The 22,807-nt window shown below is 38.1% G+C and overlaps 1 protein-coding gene across 4 annotated transcripts in view; it reads left to right on the top strand.

Annotated features, from left to right (window-relative positions):
* The window catches only part of DNAJB6 (DnaJ heat shock protein family (Hsp40) member B6), a 60,422-nt gene that overhangs the window by 2,539 nt on the left and 35,076 nt on the right, over window positions 1–22,807 (top strand). For all 4 annotated transcript variants that reach the window (XM_064638089.1, XM_064638096.1, XM_064638071.1 and 1 more), the window contains exons 2-5: window positions 7,309–7,417; window positions 8,148–8,257; window positions 10,955–11,014; window positions 11,326–11,436. In XM_064638089.1, the coding sequence (XP_064494159.1) occupies window positions 7,353–7,417; window positions 8,148–8,257; window positions 10,955–11,014; window positions 11,326–11,436 (346 nt within the window). In that variant the 5' untranslated portion in view covers window positions 7,309–7,352. The remainder of the gene's footprint in view (window positions 1–7,308; window positions 7,418–8,147; window positions 8,258–10,954; window positions 11,015–11,325; window positions 11,437–22,807) is intronic.

Raw genomic sequence — 22,807 nt, 5'->3', positions numbered from 1 at the left:
TTGAAGGGAATGCATTGCCTTAATTTTCAACTTAGTCGTGTGAGGTTTAATGTTCTAGCATTGTGCTCCTTAAGTAGGAAGTGCTCCATTTCTCTAATAGCATTTGTAAAGAACCTCCTCAGCCTCACGTCCTGAAAGCATTTTCTGTCAACAGCTTTTCCTTTGTCTTACTCAAGGAATAAGGATTCAAGGATTAGTGAGAAATTACTTAGCTTTGTCTAAACTTGTTGGATCTTGCATATGATGATTGTTTACTTCAAGATAGATTTAAAATAAAACTGAGGATATTAGTAGGTTTAAGTTATATTTTTTCTTTTGAATGAAATACATTTGAATGGATGTTAGATTTTTCTTACATTTAGACTTAAAAAAAGCATTATTCTCCTTCTGTTTATTTAACTGCTAGGGAAGAAATAATTCATGCATATGCATTTCACTCCTCCAGTTACTAGCTGTAGGTTTCATTTATGCTTTCTATTTGTTCTGAGAAAATACCGAAATCCCACTGATATTAGTGAGGACTCAGAACCTAACAAGGATCTTAAAGCTCATATAATAAGTGTGAGGTCATTCCTGTCTACATTGCAGACAGTTTTAATAAAAACTTCATTTGTTTTGATTAGAATTATTTTTCTACCTTAAAATGTAGTCCGAATCTATGACAGCCTGTCAGTGCTCTTATAAAGAACTTGCTCTTTGCGTTAATGAAACTTTTTTATTCTGTTTGTCTGAAATAAAATTATCATGACTCCAAAAGTACTTCAGGGAAAGCATGTAGAAACTTTTAAGTATTTTCTTTTCTCTAAAGGATCATCTCATTGCATGTGATTATTTGGCTGAAACTTTCTTGGCCTGATCTTTCAGTTGAGGCTTTCACTGTTTTTAATTGTTTAATCAAATGCAGATCATATATTTTTTAAAATAAGATAGGAATATTTTTACTTTGTATAAAGTAGCCTTTTATGGTTAGTTTTAGGAGGGTGCCAGTGTTGCAGATATTTGTGACACAATTCCAAATTTGGACACCTGAATTGTTGTGTTTTGGAAGAATGCTCCTTTGCTTTAAGGAAAGCTGTGAATAAGTCTCCCTAGATTTAGGGCCTGCTCAGAGATAGATGGATAAGCAGGAGAGTGTCAGCCAGGGGAGTGAGGGTGTCCTGTTCACTGATCAGCTCCCTTTCCCTGCTTTTGTTAGACATTTCTTTCACAGATGAAGATTTTGGATTTCTTCTGTTTTCCATTTTTGTTGGTTCACTGTTTTTAATGTTTTTTTACCTGTTGCCCTCTACAGGCTTTCCTTGTGCCAGGCAGTAAAACACACCAGTCCTAGTTCGTCAGAGCTGTGTCTTGCAGCCCTTGGGGAGGAGAGGAATGGACAGAGTTCTTTGTAACTTCTTGCCTTTAAGGGGTGAGGGAGCCTTGTACGGGTGTCTCCTTTTTGGTTGTGGTGGGGTTTTGTTGCTGTTGGCTTTTTTAAAATGGAACGTGAACTTCAAGGTAAAAAAGCAGCAGCTTCCTTTTCCCTGTATGAACTGCATGCTCTTGTGTAATAATAACTGTATCCAAATCCACTCTGTTTTCTGACACAGAAGCAGGATGTTTGTTCTGAGCATGAGTTTAAACTAAGCTTTTTGGAATGTTCATTTGATTAGATTCATCTCCTGGGGATGATGTGGTAGTATTAAAATAATGAGTATAAACATGGCTATTTAAGTACATTTTACTAATTTTAATTGTATGGTAAATTTACATTTTTCCGTGAAACAATAAATTTCAGGAACCTGTGAAGTTAAGCTCTGACAGCTTTTCTAAGCTCAGGTAAGCACAAGTTAAAACTACTGAGGTTTTTAATATGCCTTAGTCTGTACCGCACTGTGCTGGTATCAGTGGGGGGAAGAATTTAATGTTGGTGCCTTGTTTAAATGTATTTTCAGATTAATTAATCACAAAACTTATACAGGTTTTCTTGCTCTGTTATTGCACTCATCAGAATTGAAGTAAATTTCATTTTGTTCCTTAGAATTCTTAAACTTCTTAGTAAGTTTTTCTGGTAAAGAATGTGGGCATTTTTGTCTTTGCTCTTGTACAGCGCTGGCACGGTGGATCTTTGCAAGTTCAGTCAAGAGACTGCTCATGGTTTCAGTTCAGTTACATATGGCACATCCCAGATATTCTTGCTAGAACTGACATAGATACCTTGGTTTTATTTGGGATTTGGCCGAGGTTTTGGGACTGGTATGGCTTCCTGCATTGCTGAGTTGGGCAAGGTGAAATGTGTTTGATTGTTGCCTGAGCGGTGTTTCATTCTGAGGAGTCATGGTGTGAGATTTGGCTTTGGTCAGGGCATAGGAGACACCAGAAGTCAGGTTCTGTAACCAGTATCTGTTTTTTAAAGACAGTGATTTCTTCAAGCCAGCGAGAGCTCTTTGAACTGCTGGTACAAATGTGTCTTAGAAGCCTTGGCGAACTGTGTTATGGTTGATCTTTGTTTACCCTCTTTTAGATGGGTAGATAAAATAGAGAGAGAAGGCAAATGATTAAAATTTGTAGATTGCATTTGAAATCAGTAGCTTGTGAGCAAATGAAGTGACTGAACTTCAGATGAAGTTTGTTACTTCTAAACAGAGTATTTGTCTATGTGTGAATTTACTGGACTATAAATAATAAAAAGATTAGCAAAGGTGTCTTGGCTGTGTAAAAGTCAAATGAAGAAATACTAGAAGACTTTGAAAGTGTGTGTGTTGTTGGAATTCTTTGTCTGGCCCTGGAACCACAACAACACTAGCATGACTGTAGTGTGCATACTTGAAGGAGTGTAAAATTTCATCAGATCCCACTCACATATTGCTTTCTAATTAAACTATTGGAATATGAAGAATCATATTTTTTAATCATAGATTACAATTCCCAAAGATCTTTGAGTGTGAGCATCATCTGTTAACATCCCAGAGATATGTCTGGGTTGCTCAGTTGCTGTTGAGTAGGTCAGATTCAAGCTCAAGCTGAACTGGGAGTCAGAACTGGGTATTTATTCCTTCCGGGTTGCCAGCAGGATGCAATCCTTTACATATGTTCATGGAAAGCAGCAGGTACCAGGAACTGGATGGCTGTGGGACTTGCACAGGATGTTGATGACTGGCTGCTTCTGTGAACTGCATGAATCAGGAGTTTGGAACTCCATCTGGCTCTCCAGGTGACTGCACTAGTCACAAAGCTTGAGCTATTCTGGCATCTTTCAGGACTCTCTGTGCTGCCTGTTGCTTCATGGCCAGAAATAGATAACGTTTTCTGACTAAGCTGACTGCAAAGGTCGCATGCCCCTTGCTGTCTGAATTCCCTCCTGGCTGCTCTAAGAATTTCTTGTTTGGGTACTTTTTTCCCTTCCGTATTTAGTTAGGGGTGCTGCTTTGTCATCCCTTCTGGTTGTGCAGCCGATTACTTGCTTTGCTTTTCTTTGTAATCTGATCTTATAAAAGTTTATGGCTCTCTACATATCTGTGTTCTGTAATGCTTCTCATGCCTTTTATGTAGCTGAGGACTGTGCTGTGAAGAGAGTTTATGAACTGGGTTTCAGGATAAGTGGTGGAGCTCTGGGCTGGGCTGTTCGAGGAGGGTCCAGCCTGGTCATGTGCTCCTGTCGGTTGCCTTGAGTCAGTGTGAGTGTTCAGGGCCACTGCTCCCTAAGCCAGAACAAAGCCGACTTCTCCTGTGGTGACTGAGAACTCTATAAACTATGGAAACTTTTGGTTCACATAAACACTTGCCTGTTTGATTTTCATGGAGTTAGAGTAGCTGATAGTGCACTGCAAACGCAGGGCAGTTACCAGCACAAGTAACTACGAAGGACCTGCAAACACAAAGGCCATGAAACAACTTCTTTCAGCTGGAGATTTTTTGCTTATCTTTCTTCTGAGACTTTGAAGATTTTGTGTGGATGGAGGCAGGAAATTAGCTAATGTGGGCTGGCTTCCTTGTGGCTTCAGAAAAAGCTCCCAAGCGCCTAATTAATGAGCCTTGCTCGTATATTTGGAGACGAATTGTTTGACAGATTTGGTGTTGGAAGAAGATTTTTGTCATGTCAATTTGGTTAGGATAATTGGGTGTTTTTTTGCATCTTTCAAACATCTAGGCATTTTCACCATGCAGATTCCTGCTAGCCTTAAAAATACTGATTTTTTTTTTTTAATTGACCGTCTTCTGTTGTCAAAGTTGATGGTCGTCTATATTCTGTTTTATTATAAGGCTCTTGGTGGCTGTTTCCTTGAGTAAATATTTTAAATAATTTTGTCCTGAAAAGATTGCAGACAGAGGTCTTTTCTAGTTTGCAAGTATTGTTGAGATCTTAGGGGGAGAGGGGGGTTTTTGGGTGTGGGTGATTTCATTTTTTTTTTTTTTCCCCAGTCTTATTTGCTGTTGAGCAAAAATCCAAGTTTTTTTCAGGGAGCTAAATATTAGCTGACACTTTTTTTTAAAATTAAGATGAACAAAAAAGCTGCAGATTATTTTCTTGGTGTAAATACTGCTAAAACCTTTTTACATACAAGAAAAAAGTTCCTATGATTACTAAAATTTCAGCAGTACAATTTCTGGTTTATGGTAATTGGCAGATAGAAATAACAGTAAATCGGAGATGAACTCTTTACTGTCACAGGACTGTTTGATTAGGAGAAGGAGAATATTAACAATTTGTTTTCTTTAGAGAGCTGCTGTTTGTCTTAATTCCAGACTCTATATTAGTGGCAAGTAAAAACTGAACAATAACATGCTCACTGAAGACAGAATATGCAAGCCCCAAGCATTTCTTTGGAACACATAATTCCTCTATTCTTGAAGGGTTTTGCTTTTTAGGGCCAGAGTCATCTGTTAAGAGGTGGTCATGTTGCCTTGGCATTGGTTTTTGGTTCCAACTTCAGGCTTCTGTTATTTAGGATATATTGATGTCTGTATTGAGTCTGAACTTAACAACACTGCAGCATTGTTTTTAAACAAACAGCAAAGTATTTAAATATATGATGAATTCAGTATGACTTCCAGTGTGCACAGAGTTCTCTAGGAAAAGATGTGATTTATTTTTTTACATGTGGGTTGCTTTTCCTACATGCTTATTCTAGCTAGAAGCTTGAGTTTTAAATTTTCCCTCTAAGATAGGTGTCTGAATTGAGAGGATATCTAATGCAAGTGTTATATTTAAGAAAAGGAGAATATGGAAAAAACACGTAGTGGTATGGTCTGTGCTCCTGTCTTGTGGCTTCCTGCTGTTTGCTGGTATCCTTGTTAGGAGGGACTCTGACCTCTAGCCTTAAACTTGACTCATATTAGATATACTCTGATTTTTTTTTTGTAACTATATGTTCCATATGTGCTATTGCTCATAAGGGTTGGCTGTGGGATTTGATAGCAGACTTAACCCACGCTGACCTTGCTCTTCCCCTCTTTGTTCATGAGCTCTTCTAGTCCTTGTGTGGGAAACAGCAAAACTAGTGAGGCCAGTTGATAGCAAATATTCTGGGATATTTTTGGTAATCTGTATGTTTACATATTGAACCCTGACATTAGTATATTATTATTGGCATCCTTAATGTTCATTTTAATTCATGTCTTCCAACTTCCTTTGGTACTGGTCACAATATTAACTATACCCTTGCTATTTTTTTGGTGTGGGGATTTCTTCAAAGGGCAAAGTCAATTAGAGGTCTGTTTACCTGCTGCACTTTAATTTTGTGTTTGTGGGACTGTATGGTTAAGTAGATTGCTAAAACCACCCAAGTTTTAAACACAGACAGCTCCTCCAATACATTTACTTCTGTGAGTAGTTTGGAGTGGGGAGGCAGCATGGCAGGGTATCTCTTAAACTGGTTTTGCCATTTGAGGAAATGTGTGTGTAACCACATCCCTAATTAAAGTTAATTAAGCTTTAACCTACAGCAACAACATATTTTGAAACTATACCAATTTATTTTAAAAGGAAACCTCTCATTACTGTTTATATCCCGGGATGTTGAAAGATATATGTAAAACGAGTACAATAAATTAATTTCAGAATATTTCACTGGGCTACATCATGCTTGGTACTCTCAGCATTTGTGTGAAAGAACAGGAAAATGAGACTGCGTGGGCCAAAATGAAAAACACTGAATGACTTGAGGGGGGAAAAGTTATTTCAATGAATTTTTGTTCTTGATGCATGAGATAAGAAAATGTGACTAATACATTGCTGTATTGTTATGTTCTGAGTGTGTTTGTGTGACTTTGCCTGCAACAAGTTGATAACTTGTGGAAAATGTTGGTGTTTCCTTGTTCATAAAACTTGGAATGAACCAGCAGCAGTGGTAGGATGGAAAGGTGCTTGGAATTTTTGCCAGAATGGAGACTTGTTACAGTGTTGGAGAGAAGCAGCCTTCGCAGGAAGACATAAGACATTATTGCAACTTTTAGAAAGATTCTTTCATCTTAGTCCTCATTTAGTTGGACTAATGGTTGATATAACTGGTTTTTATAATTATTCTCTAATATTGACAAGAAACTGTCAGTATTTAAATTTTTTTTTTTTTTTAACTTGTAGGTTTCTTAGGACTCTTGTGAAAACTTTTTTCTTTTATACTAAGAAGCAGAAGGTGACTCTGTACTTGAGTTGGTTAGTTAACCTTGCAGTTGGAACAACCTTGCCTGGCAATGTACTTCTGTTGGTAAACATAAAGGAAGTAAAGGGTATTGAGTAGCTTTGGCAACGTGCAAATTTTTTGTCAAGGTCTGAGTACAAGAAAGGCTTACTGGAATCAATAGGTGGAGTTTTAGGTTTCCAAGACCTGCACATTCGTTGCTTTTCTGAAGAGAGCATCTCAGTGAAAATAATGTTCTGAAGAGCAGATGTGGAAGAAAGGACCCTTTGTTTCTGCTCATATATGCTTAAGACATGACTTAGGTGTCATAGATGGCATTAGGTGAGCATGATATATGCTTTCTTTTGCATTCAGAGTTATTAATATATAATCAAAACCGTGACCCACATACTCTTTTTAATATATTGATTAAATCAGGCTTTTCAGTCTGTTTTGTTCCAGGAACTGCTGGTTACCCATGTGTCTGTGTACTGTGCTTCAGTGGGATTAAAGAACATAAAAATCAGAATTAAAGTAATTGTTTGACCTGTTGACCTAAAATAAAGTGTTTTTATTTTTGGGGGTTTGGAACATTTGAATTTTGTCCTTCTCAGATCAGGTTTGGTACTAGAAGGTACCTGACTCCTACCTGACTTTTATGAAGTAACAGTACTGGACAAGCTTCGCTTACAAGTTGTTGTTGTTACAGGACTTGAAAGACTGAGCTGTTGTTAACAAGACACCTACTGAAACATGGTGGATTACTATGAAGTTCTGGGAGTGCAAAAGCATGCCTCAGCAGAGGATATTAAAAAAGCGTAAGTGCCACTGGTGTGTGTGTTATGTATTTGAAGGAACAAATATAATGACATGGTTTCTGGATCTGCACTTTGTTGCTTTCCCTTGTTCTTCTGCTAATTCCTGCACATGCTACTTGGTCAACTCAAATGTTTGAACTGTGATCTTGTGTGACTGTGTGAAACACTCCACACCAGCCTAAGGGCAAGCTTAGCTTTGCCCCTCTAAGTAGTTATGAACACTGCCTAAAATGTTTCATTTGAGGATAGGAACTGTGTGCAGGTGTAGCAGTCAAAGAAGGCATTGATGTTAAGATGCTGCCGCAGTCTGGTATTGGTGTGTTCTCGAAGCTTTATCAACTTTGACTGTACCAGGTGCTTCACATGTACCAGATCCTTCTCCATGCTCCCCATGGTTGCCTGTAGTACTGAATAATTATAGAGCTCTAAGGAGAATCCCACAGCAGACGTGTTTTGGAATGTTACGCTTTGATCATCAGAAATGCACGTGAATAATTTCAAAATAACTGAAGCACATTGGACCACTTTTTTCTTAAAAGCATATCTGAGAAGGTGGTTCTTTGTGTGCATGCAGAATCTGTTAATACCAGTGTGGTTGCAAGATACAAAGCACTGGGGAATTTCTAAATACTTTTAATTCCTGACAACTTGTTTGAAACATTTTGTGTTTATCTGTATAGCATATTCCATCATTTCAGAGTACAATATCCTTTGTTTTCCTTCCACTTAGGTACCGTAAGTTGGCACTAAAATGGCACCCTGATAAAAATCCAGACAATAAAGATGAGGCAGAACGGCAATTTAAACAAGTAGCTGAGGCCTATGAAGTTTTGTCAGATGGTAGGTATTTTAAAAGGGTTCTTGAACTGCCTTTCTCTATTCTGGCTATCAGACTGAAAATGTTGATGTATGATGCTATGAAGAGATATTGTTACTTTGGTTTATTATCCAACTTGACTACTTCCTTTTCAAAAGAGAGAGAGAGAAGGAAGCTGGCAGATAAGACAGAATAAGCAGAAATTTTGAAACAAAAATATCAGGATCTCTCTAGATGAGTAACCAAATTAGTTTTATTGTAAAAATTGATATTCTGTGTCTGGCAGGCCCTCTTCAGAAATTTCTGAAGAGAAGTCTGCAAATACTAAGATTAATTTTATCTTAGCAGGGAAAGCCAATGTTACCATCGGTGTAGGGGTATTATTGTGTTTATCCAGTAAGTCAGGCTAGACCAACCCTGAAGTATCTACTGTTGGGCCCACTGCTTCTAATTCTTGTAGCAGTAAAGTAGTCTTGACAAAGCTCAAGCACACTGTAAATCTTGCTGAAAATTCAGATTGCATTTGGGTGAGTTCTGTAAATTCAGTCAACTGTGATACAGATAGTGAAAAAGATGGTGTTTATTTTGAATTGTTCTGAAAGAGGTGCTTAGCCTGACCCATGTAGTGCAGGAATGCAGTTTAGAGTTCACCCATGTGTTTGCTCGAAGAGTATCATTAACTTCTGCCAGTGTTCTGGCAGAAGCAGTCTGAATCATAACAAAGTGATTTAAGCTACTTTGATTATTTTCCTCTGTAATTGACTGCAGCTGTCTATATGCTATTTCTGAAGTGTCCTTGATTTCACCTGAGACAGTGAGCATGGGAAAGCTATATTTAAAGCACTAGTGGCATCTAGATTACCTCTCAGGGTTCAGCCTGATTTATAGAGCTGCAGTCTAGTACACACTATTTCTTTGCTTGGTTTTGATACTTAATTGACATGGGAGAAACAGAACTTAATTTATCATTAGTTCATTGTCTTCTAGAGTACTTTAACCTTCTTGAACTAATTTTTTGAGCAAGATAAAAATAGGATACTAGTCTGGTTGTTATATAGATCTTTAAGTTCTTTGGAAACAGTACACTGCTAGAATTTTAGAACATCTAAAAGTGCTGCTGGTTTTTGGATTGGGACCAAATCCTAACTTACTGCTGTCTTAACAATCATCTGTGCAGCAGGGATACCAGAATCCTGAGCCCAGTGGTCAAGAGGCAGTCAGCTCCTCTGCAGACCTAATGAAATTTTCTGACATCATTACAGGCTTGAATGAAGAGAGATTTTTGGCAGAAGAACAGTTTTGTAAGAGGTTACTTAAGCAAAGAATACTGACGTTGGGTGATCATTGAACACACTTCCCTTATGGTTTAAAAATGTAACATTTTGAGATGAACTTTGGGCTTTGTGAGCCCTCAGAGTGCTGTTTCTTGCTCCTGACAGTTTATCTACCTTACTGCTTTGGTCTTTTAACATTGATGAGTAGGTTAACCTGCTTTCTTCAAAAATTGCTTTCTAGAGAGGCAACATGGGTAATTAAACAAGCTTTGGGGATTTCTGTGTGTGTGAACCTATTGCAAGTTTCTATTAGTTGGAGATGATGACCATTATATAAAATTTTAATTCCTGTTAGTCAGAAGTGGTTTAGTTTCCAGCATCTGTTTGAGGTAACTGCATGTTCTTTCAGTGATGCTATTTAAATTTTAAAACATCTTTCACTGAAGAGATTCCAGTGGGAAAAGCATGATAAAATTGAGAATCTAAAATCAGATGCCCAAACAGGTTTTTGGCTGATACTGCCACACCAGTGCAAGCAAAGTAAGCCAACTATCTGCCTCTTTAAGCTCTTCAGGTTCCCTTCCAGTACCAACAGTGCCATCTGATCCTGTGCAGTAATGTAGAGCTCATTTTTCTCCCCTTTCTCGTAGATACTGTAAGGCTGGTCTGGAGTGAGATTTATAGTCATTTTATGCCTTCTAAAATAATGGAGAGCAAGCAGTTTGAATCACATCCTTCCATGGCATTTTGTAACATCACTTCATTCTCCATTATTAAGCTGAAAGAAGTTAATTTTAGGGGTTTTGCAGTCAGTCATATAAACACTGTTCTTCCGTTCTCATAACTCTCTTACTGTGGGTGTGTTCTTGTGCAATAAAAGGAAAAAAAGCAGTGGTCAAGGTTTGTGAGGTGGATAGAAGGAAGAGAATGCTTACAGTGAGAATGCCTGAGCTCTGGAACTGCTTTTCAGAGAAACTGTAGAATCTTTTCTTGCAGATTGGTGAGATCAGGGCTTTATTCAGGCAAGATCTGACCAGCTTTGTGATTAGACTTGTGTGGAGTAGCAGGTTGAATTCCAGAGGTCTTTTACAGCCTTAAAGCTTTGTACCTGTGTAAAGAAGACTGCAGTATTTGTTTTATAGTATTCTTTTAAAGGGCAAACTTCCTTGTGAAGCTTGTCCTTATACCAAACTTCTTCTGATACGACAGGACCGAAGCTTCTAGAACTAAATGGTAGTAAGTCTGAAGTTTAGTGCCTGTTCTTTCTGAACCTAAATTGCTTTGGCAATCCTCATTAAAAACATACAGCAGTTATATGCTAGAACTTTGTTAAATAAATGAGCTTTGAGAAGGTGTTTAACTGAGAATACCAGGTAAGTCCTTCCCCCCCTCCCCCCAAAATCAATGTACCTGTTTACTGACATGATGTGCAACTTCTCCTTGTAGCTAAAAAACGTGACATCTATGACAGATATGGAAAAGAAGGCCTAATAAATGGAGGTGGAGGTATGTTGACAACCAGCAGTTCTTTGCTTTCTCTATTCTGGTGGAATCTTCCAATCCTCTAAAAATTGAGATTACAACTGTTTTACATTTTTTTTCTAGTTGTGTTGTCAAAGGTGTTACTGTTATCTTCTAAAAACAGACAAAGAGAACCAGTTGTAAAAAATATTGTGTGTACTTAACCTGAATGATACCTGAAAGGGAAACTTTAGAAGTTGCTTATATTTTTAAATGATTCAAATACCATATAGGACTGAACTTTCTTGTTAGTGAGAATGTGTGAAAGTAATTGAAACTAAATGGTTTTTTTGCAGGTGGAAATCATCACGATAATGCGTTTGATTTTGGATTTACATTCCGTAACCCAGATGATGTCTTCAGGGAGTTTTTTGGTGGAAGGGACCCCTTTTCATTTGACTTCTTTGGTAAGTAATCCCCTGGTTTTAGTTACGTGCATCTAAAGTGTGGCTAAAACTTTACGCTTACAAAACAAATACAGCTAATACAGTTTTATTAGAAATAGTTCTGAAAATGAGGTAAACAACTGGTATTTTGTATTATATTTGAAGTATTTGTTTCATACATGTTTCTTGGTTGATTTTATAGTACAGAACAGATATGGCTTGCCAATACATGTTTTGTTGGAAAGCCTTGTTTACAAAACCATGAAGTCATGGCTGCTGTGTCTCTGTAGATTGGAAGGAACTAATATATGCTGGAATTTCCTTTCAAGAATTCAAGCAGGCAAACTTAGTCTGTTGAATTTCATCTCTTTTGATCTCTAAATAAATAAAAAAATAAAGCTTTGAGAACTTCTGAACTGGGCAGGTTACCTATGACTGTTAGAGCATAGCTCTCAGGGTGGGCTTGTGTCAGAGTAGGAGTGATTTTCTTGTGTCGGAATAAGAACAGCTACATACATAATCTAGACATTCTCCCAAATTCATGTAACTTATTTGCTCGGGGTATAGAACCCCTGAAGACTCAGATGAAATAGTTCTTAAGGCCTCGATGCTTCATTTAGGAAGTGCTCATTAAAGGAAGCAATATGTGATAAAGTTGTCAAAGTAATCTTTTTACCCTGGTGGTGAGGGTCCTTTGACTTGTGATCTTGCTTGCTCTAGTGAAGGTCTTTTCAGAGGTGCTGGAGTTCTTACACAATCTCTGTGTATATTCTACTCATCAAAGTGCTGATCTATAAAGCAGAACAGATCCCATGTTCAGTATTTACTGCAAGAAGGTTCCAGACTGAAAACTGCAAGAAGGGTACTTGAAAAACAAAGCTTTATTCCTGTTATTCCTGATATTGATTAATTTCCATAATAATGTATGTAAATGTTTCAATATTTTTAATATTGAAATAATTTTCATTTATTTTTGGCAGCATTAAGGGTCTAGTCCAGCTCAGATTTTAATTATATCTTTCTCTGGTTTGCTATTTAGGAATCATCAGCTGTTGGATGACTCTAATGAAGGATTAGAAAAGGGGTTGAATGCAGTAGAATGCTAGTTGAGGAATTAGATGAGTAGCTAGAGAAAGAATCTGGTAGAGGATAAGCAGCAGAATTTGGGCAGTTGGATCCAGTGGGAAATCAGCAGAAGTAGGAAAGGGCAGATTGGAGGAAGCATCTAGGAAAATACTGATGAGTGAAATGGGCTCTGAACTGGGAAGATGCAATTTCTTCACTGTCTGCAGTACAGTAAAAATCTTAAGAACTGCTAAACAATGATTTCAGTTGAGATGAGTGATCTCAGCACTGGTTAGGCCACATCTGGAGTACTGGGTCCAGTTCTGGTCTCCCAAGTAAAAGCAACGGAGTTACTGGATAGAGTCCAGTGAAGGGCCACTAAGATCATTATAGGACTGGAGCTTCTCTCACCTGAGGAGAAGTTTGAGAGAATGGCTGGAATTGTTCAGTACAGAGAAGGCTCAGGGTGAGAGTTTCATCAGTGCATTGGGAATGGAGGGTGTAAAGAAGGTGGAGCTTGGCTGTTGTCAGTGATGTCCAGTAGCAAGATAAGAGGCAATGACCACAAATGGAAGCACAGAGGTTCTGCCTGAACTTAAGGTAGCATGATTGCACTGTGAGGGTGACTGAGCATTGGAGCAGGTTGTCTGGAGAGGTGGTGGAATCTCCATGATTGGAGATACTCAGAAGGCATCTGGATGTGGTCCTGGGCAACCCAGTCTAGGTATCCCTGTTTGAGCAGGGGATGGGACCAGATGAACTCCATAGGTCCCTGTCAACCTCAGCCATTTTGTGATTGAGTGGTAGAAAACCTAGAAAAATCTGAGCAAGGTGTTGAGTAGGAAGCTAGAGAGGAGGAGCTGGGAGAGCATGTTTAGCACTTTTGTTTACTTTTTCATTTAAGATCTATTAAATAGTTGGTTCTCATATATCTTTATAGTAAATTGTATAGGTGAGGCATATTCTACCTACCAGTGGGAGACTGACATGGACCCTCCTTAGTTTTGATTGTATTTACTTCATCAGCCCTAGCAGGAGATTTAACTTGCTGTCTCTGAAAAAGTCAGTGTTCATGATTAACCTTAAAGCCATGAAGTTAAATTCTGCTTTAAAATAGTGATGGGGTTCCTCAGAAGGAAGACTGTACAGCATAGTGCGTAGAGTTATCCCACTTATCAAGTGGAGGTACCATGGCTAATGAAGTTTTCCTGGGATGTTGCAGCTGCTATAGCCTCTCCTGTGTGATACATCTTACCTTGTTACATCACTGGACTTAACAACATACCTCCCTTGCTTAATACTCAAATTTATTTCTTTATTCAGAAGCTGGTTATCTATTTCATGTATTGACCACTGTCATCGTCAGCTTTAAGATAAGAGTAGTGAGGCACAAGCTCTGCTGCTTGCCCAGTAAGGTTCTGGCACTGTCAGCAGTGTTATGTGCACTCCAGTTAAAGAAAACTAATAGTTTCTAAGCTGTCTCTCTACTTCATGTGGATAGTTGCAGTGTCAGTGACCAGAGTCCTAAAAGCCTATGTTGAGCTTTGGATTTTGAGCTTAAGCTCTTGAAATTTTTCTAGTCAGAAGGCTTCAAAATGAGCACTTTTTCTCTTTTTCCTTTTCCCTTTTTTTTTTTTTTGCTTTAAGATGCTGAAGGCATTCTCTAACATGGGAAATTTTAACTCCAAACATTTTTTTCACAGATTTTTATAAAAAATTGTTGGCAATTGTCTTTACACATACACAAATATTTAAGGTAGTACCACATGAAAATATCGGTGCTTTCAGCTCAATGTAGTGCATTTTATAATGCCTAAAACAAGCAGTAGAATTGTATGTATGGCATGAGTATTTGTATTGCTGAACTAGAGCCCTTGTAGATTCTGCTGTGTTGAAACACTGGTGGAACAGTTCTGTCCTGAAGAATAAGTGAATTTGTCTTCTAAAAATGAGGAGTTTTCAACTTATTGATGAGTTTTCTGTGGAAGTAGTGACTTCTTAAGGAGCTACTCAGGTTATAATTGATATTCTAAGCAACTGGATAAGGACTGTGGGGTCATGTTTTCTAAAAATGTACACTGGTTGAATCAAAGATGAAATTGAATAAATACTTTGAAACATTTGTACTTTTTATGCAGTTTGAAGTGGCACATAGTGAAGCCCACAGAATGCAGGTGGGACTCTCTATCCTGATTGCCATTGAGTATGTAAAAAGAACAGCATTCATATGCATAATTCCTGTAAATTTATGGATGTGAAGGTTTTCTAAAATTGTGCTATGAATTGAGTCTGTTAAACTCCACTGAGCTGTATTGCACTGATATTGCAGTTACAGTAAGTTTTCTTTATAAACAAAGGCATCTTTATTCATCTGTAGAGAAGAGGAGAATGTATGAAGACTTCTGTGGTGATTTTTAACTGATGAGTTCCTTCAGACTTTTCAAATGAAAATTTATAATACTGTTAAAGACAGCTCTGAACACTTCCAAATGGAGCAAAGTTAATGTTATGTGCTGTGTGTTGCACTGGAGACAGTCACAGTTTCTCTTCACTCTTTTTTTCAGGCAAATTCTTTGTAAAAATAGGGGTGCTTTTTAAAACTTGCTCTGATACTATGACTGCTGGTTAACTCCTAAACTTTGAGACATGTGGGCTCGCTTTTTGTGACCCCTGGTTACAGCAGGCTGTATTCCTGGTGAGCTCTTCTGGTGATAGTTTTTAAGTCTCTTTAACATAGGGATGGATGCTAATCCTTATGATGGGAAGAAAAGTTGATGCTTCCTGTGCAGTACTACTTTTGTATTGCAAAGTACTGCCTTGGTATACCAGTGTCTGGCATTCAGCTGTCTGTGCCATACACCTGCTGTTCTCTGACTGGCTTTTGACATTAGAACTGACTGTTTACTCTTAATGTAGGGATTGATTTCTCATTTCAGTAAGCTTGCTTTATACTGAAACTATATCCTACTTCATTTGTATTTGGTGCTTGCCTTGCTTTGGTTTATTTATGTTCTGTTTAGCATTTTGTTTGTGTTTTACTTGTAAACTTTTCAAGGATGTTCTGCTGTACTTTACCAGTTCATATAGGAGGAGAGGATCCCAATGTCACCACTGGTAATGGAGGTGTACTGAATAAAGACCTGCTGTGTCAGGGATTGTGAGGAATAGAAATAGATGTGATTTGGTGTGGTGGGCTGTTAAAGATTTGACTTGGTTTTGGTTTAGAGGCTTTTCAGGTTCTCACTTCAAGGATGGGTTCTATGTTGGAAGATATCAGTGAGGAATTATGTTGAAAGATGAAGGTGGTATAACAAGATCATAACATTCCCCAACAGGCCATTTAGTACTTCAGACAACTCCTTAAGGAGTCAATTAACCTCTTCTAGACTTCTAAGCTTCACATACACTCTAAACTATCTCAACTGTCACCAGATATGTCTGTGATGCCCGAGTAGTTTCTTTATGGGCTAGAAATTACAACTCAGGACCTACAGCAGACCAGTATCCTCCAGCAGCTGTTTCTAGAAGCTCGACAGGATGTTTCAGGGCCTTTCAAACTGCTTTAGGTGCCTGTATGTCTACTGAAATGAATCCCACAAGGAACCAGGCTTTTCTCCCTGGTAGTATGTGTTACTGATGTGATGTGATAAATTGGTCCCAATGGATGCCCTCTCTAGACTTTGATGTCCAAGAGAAGTCTGTTTGTGGAGTCTCTTTTCAACACAGATTGTAGTCTTGACAGTTTTGCTATAGTTCCTAAACATTTTACTATTCTCATTGTGCATTTGGAGATAGTAATTTATAAATGTCTTAAATGTTTTTCTTAGACTGTAAAGTAGGATTCATGATGTATTTTAATACAAATTTAATACCGGATAATGCATATAAACCTCATACATTCTGTGGAATTTTCCCTTGAGAATTCTGGTTACCTGGTTAATGTGGTATTTAAAAATCTACTGTCTTGGAAACGAAAGGTAAAATAAAACTTAACACCTTTATGTGGCTAGCTAGATATAAATGTTTGTCCCAGAGAATGTCAACTAGCTTGTTATCTGGTATGTAGTTTGGTTCCATCAAGGGACAGAATTACTGCAGATTGAGTGCTGTAATATTGATTGCATAAAAAGAAGCACGAATGTTCAGGAAAAGTACTGTGACTTACTCTGAGTATCCAGGCTAAAGAATCTTCACAAGACAAGAAAGAGGAAATTCTATGTGCAGTAACCATTGCAACCTCTACATGATCTGTGTTTTAGGATGTTTTTCAGGAGTGGGATAGCTTCATCAACCTATTTGTCTCATGGATAGAAAGTTTTCTTGCTGTAGCAAAAGATTTGCATAAGGATCGGATCACGGATTTAATTCACATGTAATCCCATTTCTGATAATTGATTGTTTAGGTGTCCTAATGCAAAATGTATTTGTTAGTAAAATGGGTTATTAAAACTGAAAATGGAGGTGGCTTTCAATTAAAGCTGTCTTGCACAGCAGTGTCTTCTTGGTAATTGATGTTTTTGTTGACATAAATTTGCAGCTTTTGGTGCAATTTATGAAGTACTTAGAGATTTGCATGTGTATACATTGCTTTGGTATGAATGTACAGTTTTGTTTCATAACCACTAGTCTTAGATCGTAATTATCCCTTTAATGGTCCAAATCTTACCACTCTAAATTTTTCAGAAATAACTTGGGAAGTTTGCAGAGGGTTTTTGAAATACAGTCATTGTCTCACTCACACAGCATTATCAAACAGGATTAGGTAATACTGTGGTTCCATGGTCAAACTAATACATAGTTTCTCCTGCTGAAGGGGAGGAGGCCTTGCTCCTCCTTTCATGTCTGTCTTCAAACTTTAATCTTTGTCTAATGTCCCATTAGATAGATCAAGAAGCTGTTTGATAACACACTGGCCAAAGGTTGTCTTGGGCATCCCAAGCCAGTTCAGGTTGTTAGTCCCCAAGAAAATGGTTTGATTTGGTTTTCTTGAATGGCTAGCTGATAAAATTGATCAGAGGAAGAATGCTGAACATAGCACAAGGAGAGCAGGTTATACAGTGGTAATGGAAGATTCCTCCATTTTTAAGGTATGCCTGAACATTTGAGCATTCATTTGATAAATATGAAATGCTGATTACTGAACTCCAGCATCTTTGTAATTACTGTGTAGATGGCATTCAAAGGTAATGTTTTAGGTCTCCTATTTTTTTAGAAAATAACTAACCCTAAGGTCTCTGCTATATATCATTAGAAAGACTTTCAAATGCTTCTGCTGGTAATTTATTTAATAAGTGGGGTAAACATCTGTTTGACATCTAATTTATGAAAATGAGCAATTACGAAGACCATGCTTGAAACGTTAGGCAGGTGAATCAACAGTGCTTGCAGCAGCATCTTAGTGTCTCCTGAGTAAGTGACATCAACAATATGCTTATTTTGAAGTTAAGGAAGAAAACATTTCCATGCAGAAGTGCTTACAGGTTTCCGTGGGCCCATCCAGTTCAGATGGTATGTTTTTTTTTTAGTGCCTGGGTGTACTCTAGAGCTGTAGTTTCTGTGTGTATTTACTGCAAATCTGCATCTTTGAAACTTTTTTCAAATAGACAAGATAAAGAACACCTACTCCCAAGAATTCTGTTGTATTGTAGGTATCATCTGTAGCTATTTGCATGAACACCTTGGCCAGACCTGCATTTCAGACTCTCTTCTGGCAGGATCTATAAAGTCATTACAGTGTGCTTTTGATATGAGGAAAGGATGTTGGGCAGGCAGCCTTGGCTCACTGAAACACTGCAGCAGCACAGCACAGTACAGTTGACTGTGTCCTTATGCAGTGGCTGAACAGCCTTTCAACATTCTTCTGTGCTGCAGTGAGTGCCACCCTCCTGCATCTGCAGTACAGGCACTCAGCTCACGTGTCATGTTCTGACAGAGGCAGCAGCATGGCTCTGGTGGCAAAGAATAGAGGAGAGAACAGTGACTGGCTGGGGAGGTGGCCCAGTGAGCGGTGCCTGAGCAGGCAGCCTGTTTTTACAGGCTAAGGTTCCTTTCCATACTGTCCCTATAAGATTATAGGCATCTCCTCCTGCAGCACTACGTGCATGTGAGAACATTTGCTGACAGCACACAGTTTATCTCAACACTTTTCATTTTCTGGAGGTGAATGATGGCATTGCAGTGGAATGTGCTTGATTCTTTGGTCAGGGATAGTGTCGTTCTATGACTGAAAGCATCTTCCCTCATTGCTCTTGACCCTTGGGCACTTCTGCTTCTGCCTACCTTGTAACCAGTACAGTTGCTTTTACAGCCACACTGTGAACTCCAGCAAAGAATTGTTGTGGCTGAACTTCCTTTCATCTGGAGATGTTGTTCTCAGCCTGTTAGTGTCTAGTTCCCCAAGCCAGGGCCAGGATACACGTGTCCTGGTACCATAGGAAATGTGACACTTCTAGTTTATCATGTATTGTGATTTCAACTAATGCCTTAGATTGCTATAAAGAATTTCATCAGTTTTAACTGCATTGTGGAGTACTTCAAATGTAGATGTTTTGGGGTTTGCCTCCTTCCCTCTCTTCCCCTACTGTGTGGTGCTTTCCTGCCCGTTCTATTTCAGATACACCAGTCTTGCCGGTACTGAATCAGATTAGCTCATGGATGCAACAGAAAGTAACAACTCAGTGTTTTCTTTTGCATCAATGAATTAATGCAACTTGTTGTTTGGTTCAGTGATCACAAGGCAGGAAAGGAGAGCAATCACATGTTTTAAGTAGTATTCTGCAATTAGCTGTAAGGGAGAAAATCCTGTCTCTGAGAGCTGAGGACTCCTCAGCGTGGGGGGATCATGACCTGTCTTATTTTGAACTGCAGTGAGATATTTATTACAGTGGTTGTTGTTATTTGACCTGTTTAGAGGTGAAATTCTTTTTCTGTGACTACAGAAAAGCAAGGTAAGATTCCATGGTGTGCAGGGAGCAGGTTTTAATGTTTTACCCAGAGAAACAACACAGTTGTTATGTTTGAATTAGCGAAGATTTTTCTAAAGAAAGTAAATTCTTTTGGAAACATTACCACTAATGCAGTTATTTTCAGACAGGTTTGTTAGTACACAGTCTTTTGTGTTGCTGGGAGTTTTGTGTTCCAGTCTTATTAACTTTTTGACTTCTGTAACTGCAGTCTTCCTACCTACTAACAAACAGCAAGAGTCCTGAAGTCCTTCCTTTTGTCTGTTTTTTTTTTTTTTTTTTAACAGGCTACCATGAGTTCTTTGCTTAAGCATTTACCTTTTTCCCCAAAAGTTTCATGTAATCTGCTGTTGTTGATAGATTAGAAGTCCGTCTCACTGGCTTTTTTGAAATTTCTTGCCTTTTGTTCTCTCTCGATCTTTGCTGTTCTGACAGCACCACAAGCTCAGAAATGTACTCCAACATTTTTATTGAAACTCAATCTAAAACTCTGTCCTCCCATAAGGTTTTGATAATACCTGGATTAGAGTAAACTGATTTTATCTCCAAACAGTATTTACTAATACTCTGAAGTGACAGTAGTTTAACATTTTGGTTTTGTGAAGCTTTTAACATGTATTTATATAGTATTTTCAATTTTTAGAAAGGCCTTGACTTTTTTTGTGTGTGTAGTTGTTTTTATTGCTTAATTTTGTTAATCTGATATGCTTCTAACATTCAATAAAAAATGGATTGTGAGCACCAAAATGACTATAATAAGATGAGTCATTAAAAAACCCCGACACCCTGCATTTGAACTGTTTGGAAAGAGCTTTCTTTGTGAAAAGATTATCAGGGATGGAAAGGTTCTGCTAAATCACAAAAATAGACCTACAAGGCTGAAATGTTATTATTTTACTGAGTGGTGCTATTAATCATCCTGATTTAGGGAATAAAAGCATAAACAGAGTCTGAGTAGCTGTAAGGTTGCTCTATTAATGTGTGTTTGATGTTAGATACAACCAGCCTCCTGCTGCCTTCTCAGTGTTTTTGGCACTTTTCTTCTGCCTGCTGTACCTGTCTGGCTGTCAAAATAATAAACATTTTCCCTGAAAAGTCCTACCCCTTTTCCTGTCTCTGCCTAATCCGTCTCCCTGAGCATTCTGCAGTCCACCGTGGGACAGTGGTTCGAGTACCTCACTCGAGAGAGTTACTGGAAGAGCACTGGAGGATTATTCCAGGGCTGCTGACAGCAGTCACCTGAGGCTGCAGCACGTGCTGATGCCAAGTGCTGGCCTCTCTCTTTGGAGTGCAGGGTTGCCAGAGGCTAATAAGGCATGTCCAGGCCTCGGTTGGGTTTTGGTGTGGCAATAATCCATTAGGAAGCTGGGTTGATATCAAGGATCTCTGGGAGCTTCTGTGATCCTCCCTTAAATAACAGTATTTCTGCAGCTGTTGTGTGAGGAGGAGAGATTCACTTGCAGAATAGGCTAATATCTGGGGGGATTAAAAACTCGAAGCCTACATGATATAGGTTGTTTTGTTTCTATTCAAACTCCAGGTAACAGGAAAATTTGGATTATAAATAGAAAGCTTAACAGTGGGAGTAATATAATATAGATCATTTGTACACGTGAGTGAATGACCTTCATAGTGAACCTATGAGTCATTCCAGTGAGAATAAATTGGACTACAAAACAATTAACTGCAGTGGGTTTATTTGCTAGTTGATACGCTAGGCTGACAAAAGGGCCTTTTTTAAAATCTGGCATAGTGTTTGTTTTGGAAATTATAATAATTCCTATATTTCCATGCCAAATTGTTGATTTAATTTCTATAAAAGTAGTAGTGGGTCATCTTCATGTTGTCCATGTTTTACATGGACAAAAATAAAAAAGAAACTACAAACCAAAAAGTCTGAGGTAGAAAAAAAATCTTACACTTGCTTGTTTAGGGTATGTAAGATAAACATTTGGTCCCGTGTTGTTTCAATAACTGTGGGAGCTAGGGGAGGGATAGGATTATTTTCTAACTGGTTTAGGCATTGTTATGTCTTGGCTGATGGGTGCGTATGTCTGACCCTCAGTGGCTGCCGTTGTTCAGCATAAATACATTGTGACATTTCACCTTTAAGTGATTGCACATAAACCAGATGGTAACTTATATATTTTTATTATCTACTGATTACTTAATGATGCATAATGCATATTGCATTAACTTGGAGATTTGTCATAAATAAGCTTGGATTTTTGTGGGGGTACCTGAGGTGGAATAAATACTGCATTTCTGACCTTTGCTTTGTCAGTTGTGGTCCTGAACAGTCATGCAGCTACAAATCTTTCCTTGTTTTCATACTGGTATTACTGCCATCACCAGGGTCTGCATTTTCTGAGCTATTCTGAGCAGTGTTTCAGACTGTTACCTTTCAATATTGAGTCTCTACTTGCAGAACTCAGTAAAATCATGGGTACTGTAGAACATTGATTCTAGGAGAGCTGAGATTGATGAACAGAATAGTTGTAGTTACTAAACTTTTCTGGTTTTAATGCAAGTATTATGTTTATTGAGTATCTGTTTTATGAGTGTAGTTTTTTAGGTTGTTCTTTGTCTCAAGAGAACTAGAAAAACGCAGTTTTCAGATAATTCTAGTAATAATTATTTTTCCTTTTTTCAGGAAAATGTGATAAAGTAAATAAAGATTACTTGTATAGGTGTCTGATGTTGTGTCCTGTAGCACCTCCTCTGCCTTTTTTTTTTTTTTTTTCTTTGAAAGAGACTATTGTCTTCCTGCTGGGGATGGAACAACAGCTGTTCTGAGTGACATAACACTGGAACTTGAATTTGAAATAGCATTTTGTCCATGACCCCCTTTCTCTGTTTTTCCCCTCTTTCTCCTGCTTGGTACGGACTGAATGCCTCTTTGGGACACCTTGTGTAAACCTCTGTACTTTGCTGCCTAAATGTGCATCAGAATACGTGTTTGAAGTATCTAATGTGGCAAGTGCTAAAATTAACACTTGGAACACTTCAGGATTATGAGTCATCAATCCCTGGCTGCTGTTTTTATATTTCAATAATTAATATAACCTATCTGGAAGTTACTTTTCAGAGACCTATCATGGTGATCCACAATCAATCTTGAATAGAAATAAGCGAGAAAATTCAGGTAGCTGCCTGCTATATTTTACATTAGGTGTACTGATTTTTAGTGCCAAACAGCTAAAATAAGGAAATCAACTACTTTTTATATATAAAATTATTTTTAGGTCCAAAAGTGAAACAGAATTTAGTCCAGAAGGATCATAGGCATTACCTTTGGGGAACTCTTAGTTCAGTAGCATCAAATATTTCAAAGGAAGAATTTTATCTGTAACAAGAAATGTTTG

Source organism: Pseudopipra pipra, chromosome 1 (genome assembly GCF_036250125.1).
Source record: "Pseudopipra pipra isolate bDixPip1 chromosome 1, bDixPip1.hap1, whole genome shotgun sequence".
Taxonomy (NCBI): Eukaryota; Metazoa; Chordata; class Aves; order Passeriformes; family Pipridae; genus Pseudopipra; species Pseudopipra pipra.
Note: the sequence above shows the minus strand (reverse complement) of the source record. Positions and strands in the feature narration are given on the sequence as shown.